Below are 8,797 nucleotides of genomic sequence, written 5' to 3'. Positions count from 1 at the left end.
TAGCATTTATAACCAAAACCTTAGCCGCGCACGCAGAAGACGCGTTGGCAAACAGCTTATCACATGCGTGTTAGATACGCATTCAAGAAGTAAAGCTACCGTGCTCTCTGTATCGATCACTTTACTTATAGGAAATGCCTCAACCACAAGAACGATCATATTTTCATCTCGACTCATTAAAACAGGGAAAGTGACTGAAGAAAAAATTAAAAGTGCATATGCCGCAAGAAAAAAGAAAGAAAAAGCATTTAGTGTCTGTTTAAGCTTTTGCCAGGTTTTATTTACATACACTCAACTTTTAGTGATCTAATCAAAAGAGGAAAGTTTACAGTATACTTTGCACAACCGCATATTACACACGCGAGGAACCCAAGATACGAGTGGTAAGCAGCACGTCGCGTTTCTCTGATTTTGCCGCGTGGAACCGCGGAAAGAAGGGCTTAAGGTTCGGCCGAGACCTCCCGCCAAATGCTCAACCCTGAGCGCGGCTTCAAGCAGCCGCGCCCGGCGCAGACGGTGCGAGGCGCGAGCCAGCGCAGACCAGTTAAGCAGCAAACTCTCCACGTGACCAACCACAGCCAATGGGCGTAGCGGCGGAAAAGATAAAAAAGCCAAGAAAACTAACGTGGTACTGTCAAAACCCTAGAGATGGCGCTCGCGTCTCTCTGAGATGAAAGCGGTGACAGAAGTGGGGCCGATTCCCTGGGCAGGTTTTCCAACAGCCCTTATCTAGAAACGTCGGCATTGACGCAGCACAGCAGGATAATCGCTACGGCGCCCCTGTCGCCGAAACACGTAGCCACGACTTCTGCTATGGCCAGCCCACTTCCTATGCATATGGACAGATGGCGCCAGCAATCAGAATCATGTTAGGGTGCCTCGATGCGCGCACCCTGCGGGGCGGTGAGGGGCGCGCACATCGAGGCGAGATACGACGCGTTGTGCGTTGCGTGAGGAGAGGAGGAAACGGCTGAACACTTGATACTTCAGCAAGGCGGATGTACATCTACCTTGACTTCAGTGCAAAGGGCTTCACCCTGCAGTGGAAAGCAGCGGGGCTGATTTATTCAAAGCATTGGGGTTTAAGGAGAGTGAAGGAAAAGTAGATTTTAAGCGGGTAGAAGTAACCAAGCGAAGGTTATCTGATTGGTGGCTAAAATCAAGACAAGAGTAAAATTTCACAAGTCATGGCTAGGTGGCTTGAACCACCGCCCAATTTAAAGGGTTCAGCCTTATCCATCCATCCTAACCCGCGTTAGTCCATTCAGCCCGTCTCACTTCGGCTCTGCTGTCAAACCTCCCGCAGCAACAAGCTGCCGCTGTTAACGAAACGCTTCTTTCTGTGCGAAACCTGCAGCCAGATTTTAAGGTCAGTTATACCTTCAATTAGTTTAAGGAATGGCAATGTTAGACCCGGGGTTAAAAATGCCGTACGCTAATAATTTTATCTGAATCACTATACAGTTGTGGTTTTTCAGATTACTTCCTGTCTCAACAGCATCAGTAGACATCACAATTAGAAAATAAGGGTAAATATCGCATTCAGCACTTGCTGCTTTCACAGGCATTAAGACATCTTCCTGATAAACGGCTGAGCTTTTTCCGATTGAAAGATAACTACTGCTATGTACTTTTTGCACTGAAAATACACAATAATCCCAAAGAAGTATACAGAATTAGTATTAAGTCAGATCACACCCCGTAAACATCTGCAGGCAGGTGCAATGAATGTCCACACCTTAACAGTATACACTGCACTGCTCAGTCACCGCAGTATATATACACACTGCTGATGGGGAAAATGATAGCATGTCACCATGATAGCATAATAGAAAATGATAGCATGCTCTCATTTTCCTACAGTATGTGTAATTAAACATATCATTCCACATCCCTCTACAGCAAACCCGACCCCACTGAATTCTTATCCTTGTTTGTACTTGTCTTCTTATATTAATACAAAGACTTCAATTTGATATTAGCAAACACTGACGGCTTTGACCCTGCATGGAAAACATAGCAAAATGCAAGACGGCTATGCATGCATGCTAGAAAAAAATAATGAATAAAATCTCCGACTTTTCACTCTCTCAACTGCTGCGAAAATCTTTGTAAGCATTGTTTCTTTTGTCACTATAGGAGGTCTCAGTAATCTGCAGACAAGGGGACCTCATTCTGCATACCATTCGAGATATTTGCCCGTTTTCTCTCAATAAACTTCAAATGACAACAGCTGCACCACCCTCTGCCCTCTTGCTCCTATAAGTTCACCCGTAGTCAGATGATCCTGGACAACGTTCTCCAAGAGTAGCACGTAAATAGTGAATTGTGGAGTTTAACACTCCGAAACGACACATGAGCTATGAGGGACGCTGTAGAGAATGGTCTCGGATTAATTTAGAGCACCTGGAAACGTGCCTTTACATTGCACAACACACAGGCATTTTTGTATTTCGCCTCCACTGAAATATGGCCACTGTGGCCGGGATCAAACCCGCAACTTAAGAATCGGCAGCCAAATGCCTAAGTCACACAGCCACTGTGGCGGGTGGGTAGCAAGTGAATGCAGGAGTTTGCAGTTACAAAATACTACGGCACTGATAAAGGCACCAATGCCTTTTACCTCAAAGGTGGTCCCTGCAATGCACTTTGTGCAGACATGAAGGTCAAAATACAGGTTAAAAAGGCTTGCAGGTGCACTACTGTAAGACGTCACGAAAGAGAAAGGTACACAGGAAACATCAAATGTAAAAATAAATTGTATTGGGTGAGTTATGACCACCAATGAGTGATGCAACTTTCGATATCAAAGTAAACCAACACAAGTGACCTCGACAAGGTTAGTGAAATACAAGACATGGCAAACAGAGATGAACCACTGGAAACTTCCCTTTTGTGCCATCAACATTACAACATAGAAAAATTCCTAGCTGTGTGCACTTATACCACCAGGAAAATGCAGCCTTCAATAAAAAATGGCAGTGATTACCGGCACACACCAGATAGAAGCAATCAAAACTGGCACCACTGCACTGCCATTTGAACCGGAGAAGCAATCAAAATTGGCACCACTGCACTGCACTGTAGCAGTCTGCTTGCTCAAGGCCCCATCTTGTGTTCACGGCGCATCTTCTGCAGTTCCAACAGAAGCATTCGGCGTTTTACTACTTCAGTTTTCTTCTGCTCAACAAGGTACCGCTTGTGCTCGAGAAACATCTCTGCCTCGGCAGCAGCCTTCCGCTTCTCCTCAATATGAAAGGCAGCTATCGCTGCAGCCCGTCGTGTTTCCTCTTCTGACCGGACCCTCTCCTGCACCAGAAACATCGTCTCAGCCATGACCTTTTTCTTTTCTTCATCACATTTCTTCAATGCTTCTGTCAGGAGCATTGTCTCAGCTGTAGCTTTACGCTGCTCAGCCTCAGCCTTCATCTGCTCGGCCAAGAGCTTTCGCTTTGTTGCTACCAAGACATCAAGCTCCAACCTTGCCTTCCTTTCCACAATGCCTGGTGCATTTGACGAGAAGAAAAATCGCTTTGTAGTTCTGGCACGGCTATCTGTGCTGCACCCAACATCGGTGTTTGCAGAACCAAGGGGAGCTTCTACGTGCTGTGCACTCATGGAGGCCTCGTCTGGCTCTGCAAGTATTCGCTCTATTTGCTGCAGCTCCAAGTGCTCAGGTGAGAGACTGAGTCCATGGTTTACCAAAGGTAACACTTGCAGAACAGGAGTCGACGGCTGAATTCCCAAGTCTTCACATGAAGCACTTGTAGTTGGCACATGTGGTTCGTTGCACTGCGGTTCGTTGCACTGTGTTTCTTCGTCACTTGCCACTTCTCTCTTGATTTGTACAGCGGCTGCTCCTTCTGTATCGTTTTCCATAGAGGAAGACTGTTGTATGAAAGTTCCATCCGCATTGGGGGGGCTGTCCAGTGTTGGCACAATGTATTTGTTGTTGCTATGTTCGTTCAACCTGCAAATATTTGGAACACATTAGTTGGCACCCAAGGAAATGAGCAGACAAAGTTGTCTTTTGCTAGTGTATATGTAGTATAAGCACTTCCAATTTTTTAACATGAATGCGCGATCGTCGACTGCCCGGTGCAGTGGTGCCGAGCCGAAGCAGAGCGGAAATCTGGAGAGGAAATGAGCATGCGCGCCTATCATGCCACTGTAGCGAGCATCATCTGCTTGGCTGTTCTCAAGAGCATCTCAAGAGCATTTGCTTTAACGAAAATAACGCGGCAACATCAAGGGTCCTCTTCAATCACTTTTTTGTAAGTAATGATTGCAACTAGTTTCTTGGGTTTGCTTGGCTGTTCCCAAATGTATGATCGTGTCAGAAACACCCACGCTATATACAAAGGATTAAAACAGTTGCTCGCAGCTTCTTGGGCCTCCAATGCATAACAGCCAATGATGGGCAGGGGTTGCTTCGCACTAATCAGAACAGCCTAGCAGGCGAAGTTTACTCGAGCAGCACAAATTGTGAGCATACCCTTGCCTCGCATGCTTTCTCCTCTCCTTCTTCTTCCGGCGCAGCAGCGCCAAGCAGTCGACGCTCGTGCATTCATGTTAAAAAATTGGAAGGGTGTACCTCCTAATTATCACTAGGTAAGGCAAAAGATGAGTTTAATACCTTAAGAGTGCATTATGGCAGTGACTGTACATCTCTCTTTTCATTAACAGTAGTCAGAAAAGAGTGGCAGGCTGTACACTAAATCTGCACACTCCTGTTGTGCATTGCAGACTCAATTTACAATGAGGATTTCACCCATTCATTCTCTACAATTCCTTGTAGGAAGGCCAGCCATAGTGCAACAGACTATTTCTACTAAAACTAAATTTGCGTAGATGCCTAGAACCTACAAAAGTTGGATCTTCACTTCAAGAAAACAACCGGGAAACGTCACTTACCCGTTACTAGCTTGGTGGCAAGGTGTATGATATCCGATATCTGCAAAAAAATAAAAACTAGATGGCAAACGAAGTTTACACTGAAGCAGCACTGAACCATAAGGAGCGTTCACGGGTACGTGCCATTACAGCTGATAAAACAACAATCACTGGTGCTATGGTGAGAAAGCACATCCCATCACCACAGGGACAAAGCAAAAAAAAAAAAAAGCTGAGCTGTCCAAGCAAGCACTACATTCGAGTACATACGTCAAAACCTCACGATTGCCCGTCCCCTTCGGTCCTTGCATACACTCAACGCTACACAACAGACCTGCTCAATTCATTTACAATCTTACCTGCCGAGTTCTCAGCCCCAGACGAGTTTTCAGAGTCGTCGCCGCGAGCGTTAGATGAGTCTTGGCCTCCAGTTCGCTGCTTAAGCAGGGCTTCCATGACATTGTAATACTTCCACGTAGATTTCTGCCCGGGGCGCAAGTTGCGCCGCTCCTGATGGCAAAAGAAACAAAAAACAATCACGAGAAAAGGTGGCACTTCATTTTATACTACGTGGTTACATGACATGAGCGGTACACCGGACAGGTCAAGTCGGATATTAGAACAGACACTTTCCGCGCTTGGTTGTCATCACACAAATTGAGATTACAGGACCACTTAGGTTAACCATGAACACTGACAGCAAATAATGACACATGAAAACAGTGACAGAGACAACTTACATGATTATACCGCGCCTTCAAGTTTTTCCAGTGGCACCGAATCTGTTGCCACGACCAATCGTATCCCAGCGGTGAGAGATGTTCCTGAATTGTTATGAAAGTCTGCTGGTTGCGTTGCCGTTTCGACTGAAGCACGTGAACAACGTCAAGGTCCTTGATGAGATTTAAAACGCTCAACGTAGCCTGGTCCGTCCACAACAAACGTCCACCGCCATCAGACATTGCAAGAGTCGCCATTTTCTTTTTCTGTCGTGTTTGCAATGCAGCCGCTAGATGCCGCGACAAGAGTCAGCAAAGTACAATAAAAAAAGTAGGCGCAGAAACTCCGCGGCTTAGCGCGGCAAAAACGAAAGCGCGCTAAGCACACAAGCTTGGTCGGCGTGCTGCGCCGAATATCGTAGACCTAATGTGTTACTGTTCGCACTTTGTTTTACAAAGAGACCGACAGGACCCTCAACACGTCCACTCATATGAAGATCGGATACTATTCCCTGCGAAGAACCAGCCAACAGCAGGAACAGCTCAACTCGTTAAATTTTGAGCATCGAAATGTGACCTCCTCATTAATGCGCAGACGGTGCTCAGTCATTGTGCAACTGTCCATGGAACATAACATTGTGAGAGGCGGGTTTTCCAAGCCTTCTTTAAGATTATTGTTTTATTCGTTGGCGCAACACCAGTTGATACTTTTTTTTTAACAGACACCGGCAGTTTTTGTACCTTTTTTTCTAAGCGGAAGGCGAACTGGCCATCTGCGAATTTCCAAATAATGGAGCAAAGAATTTTTGAAGCTTTCACGTTGCCCATGGCAGGAAAGCCAGCCACCCAAGTAAAGAGTTTAGCAAACACTACCCGCGTAGATATAATGGCCTCAAAACGAAAAGTTCCCGCGCCTAACTTCGCTCCTTTGAAAGTGTTCACAGAGAACAAAATTTAGTACTTAGTCTAGACGTTCTTTGATGCTTATCAATTAAACTAATCACGTATTTTATCTGTTTTGACGGGCGAAATGTCGACCGCAAACTCAAGACTGAAGTACTTCCGTCAGGCTGTGTATGGTATCTACTTTGCTTTTCGGCCAAAAAAGAACCCAGTCAAAAATTTTAAAAAATACGCAGTCTACCTCGCCGTCTGGATTATGAATACGCATGAAATTGATTGCCGCACTCGCATGCAATATTCCAGGACTGGTCATAACTGGCACTAGCGACATTCTATAAATGGATAGGTGACTAGGCGAGTCGAGATCTGGGCCAGTTAGTGCATACAGGACGGGAAATGAGGAAACACACGACCAGTGCTCACCAACAACGGTGCTTTAATTAAGCAAGTGCATCCCCGGCAAGGCTAACAGGCCATGCGCAGTGCAACAAATAACAACAAGCGACAATGATAAGAGGGAGATAAAGGCGAACAGCAAATCTATTGCCAACTATCTAAAAAATATATTTTTTTTTCCACCTAACAGACCTAAAGTTGTTATAATGCAATGATCACCACGCAATGCAGTAGGCTTCGAGGGAGAGGCGGGAGTAAAGAAGGAAGTCAACCATGAAGCAAATGGCGATGGTCGCATCAGCACAACTTCGCTCTGCTTGTTGGAAAGAATTTGGTTTTTAGGAAGCTGGCGATAGATTTGCAGTTTGCTTATATGATATATATCTCCCCTATCACTGTCGGTTTATTGTTGGCTGTTCAACGTATGGGCTGTTACCCTTGCCAGGAGACGTATTTGCTTCAACAAACTTGTATGGAACATCTCGAGCTGGTTTGTTGCTCATCGCACTCAGATGCAAAATGCTGCGCGGATGCAAAAACAAATGCACGTGTGAGAGTATCGAAGCAGCCAAGATCTTTGCACTTCTGGATATAAGGAGTTGAATTTCCTATCAGGCTTGAATTTCCTTGCTTGAATTCTGCAGACAATGCTATCATATCCGTTTCTGCTTTTGTTGTTATCGACGATTCCTAAGCATTGAGCGAAGTATCGGAGCAGTAAGCTTTAGTTGTCAGTCAGCGCCCGTGCCTTGTTTTACCTCCGTTTGTCCATTGCGTTCCTTTGCTTCAGTAAAGCACATTGGTTGCGTTTGCTTCCCTTTCTCCTCGTTCATCCGACTCGTTTCCTCTTCAGGTTTTCGCTATTACTAGTTGTCCCGTTGTTCATGCGTTTTGTGTCGCACTGCACTTTGTGCATGCACATATTGCTGTCATTACAGTCGTTACTACTGTACGTATATTCTCCTTCCGCACACTGCATACTCATGATTTCCGACAATTACGTTTCGAACAAATCGCTTTACATCTGCTTCCAGTTCGACTTCCAGTTGGACACAGTAGTTGTCACAGGGGTCACACTCCAACTGGACACTGACTTGGATCAGTCTTAACTGGACTCCATTCCCCCTCCCTCCTATGTAATGCTCTCGAAAGGGGTTCTGTATGGGTATCTTAAATAAATGATGGGTCGTACGGACTGAATTCAACCGTTCTGTCCAACCGAACCTATTGCACCGTTAACGCTAGAAACTCACGCAACACAGCAGAGTGTCTCTCTTTGTTTTCCTTTTGCACGTTAATGATGTGAGTTGTGCAAATATTTATCTCATTGTGTATTTTGAACAACTTAACTGGCAGACACATTTTGCGGCTATCTCCTGGGTGTAATAATTGCCTACGATTGGTTGGGTGAAATTGGAAACCATCAGACTCCGGAACCATTTAGAAAATCAAACCGAAAATTTCTAATGGTCTCTTTTTTTCTTGTGACTGAAGGCACTCGTCAGATTACCGCCTGCAGTCTGCACGCTGCTACTGCCACGCTCTTGAACGCACACATTAGCGGTGAAGGCCAGTGCAGGCCTATAGGGAGTGTTGTTCTTACCTAAAATGCTTGAACACAACCCAGAAATTTAAGGGGTGCGTCTAGATGCTGCATCAGCAGTGGTCAGAGGGACCAGAAACAGCGATTTCGTAGTTTCATGTCCGCTTCATAGACTCGTGCCGTGGCTAAAATATTACCAAATGCTTGACTCCGCTGCTATCATGCCCCGCATGCGGTCAGGATGACCTTGCCTGACCCGATGCTTCTTTCAAGCCGCTCTTACCGTGTTCAGACGCAGAGCCGAGGAAAAGCAACCCACCGCCATCCCTGCGCGAACTGTGCG

The 8,797-nt window shown here is 45.7% G+C and overlaps 1 protein-coding gene across 1 annotated transcript; it reads right to left on the bottom strand.

Annotated features, from left to right (window-relative positions):
• Positions 1-2,741: 2,741 nt before the first annotated feature.
• On the bottom strand, positions 2,742-5,905 carry LOC144098464 (uncharacterized). Its single transcript, XM_077631145.1, has 4 exons — positions 5,634-5,905; positions 5,253-5,403; positions 4,915-4,954; positions 2,742-3,970 (listed from the first exon to the last, which is right to left on the bottom strand). Exons 1-4 carry the CDS (start codon positions 5,868-5,870, stop codon positions 3,100-3,102), a joined length of 1,299 nt encoding a protein of 432 aa, XP_077487271.1. The 5' UTR covers positions 5,871-5,905; the 3' UTR covers positions 2,742-3,099.
• Positions 5,906-8,797: the final 2,892 nt, after the last annotated feature.

The sequence above is a fragment of the Amblyomma americanum genome, chromosome 7 (genome assembly GCF_052857255.1).
Source record: "Amblyomma americanum isolate KBUSLIRL-KWMA chromosome 7, ASM5285725v1, whole genome shotgun sequence".
In the NCBI taxonomy this organism is placed as follows: Eukaryota; Metazoa; Arthropoda; class Arachnida; order Ixodida; family Ixodidae; genus Amblyomma; species Amblyomma americanum.
The sequence above is the reverse complement of the archived record's forward strand: the minus strand, read 5'-3'. Positions and strand labels throughout refer to the sequence as shown.

What these genes read in the sequence shown, in the direction of transcription:
- LOC144098464 (XM_077631145.1), bottom strand. Translation starts at nt 5,870, where the DNA reads ATGGCGACTCTTGCAATGTCTGATGGCGGTGGACGTTTGTTGTGGACG. An exon ending in TGAAGGCGCGGTATAATCAT is followed by an intron (nt 5,404 to 5,633) that starts GTAAGTTGTCTC and finishes TTTTGCCATCAG; the next exon opens with GAGCGGCGCAACTTGCGCCC. An exon ending in TGCCACCAAGCTAGTAACGG is followed by an intron (nt 3,971 to 4,914) that starts GTAAGTGACGTT and finishes AAATATTTGCAG; the next exon opens with GTTGAACGAACATAGCAACA.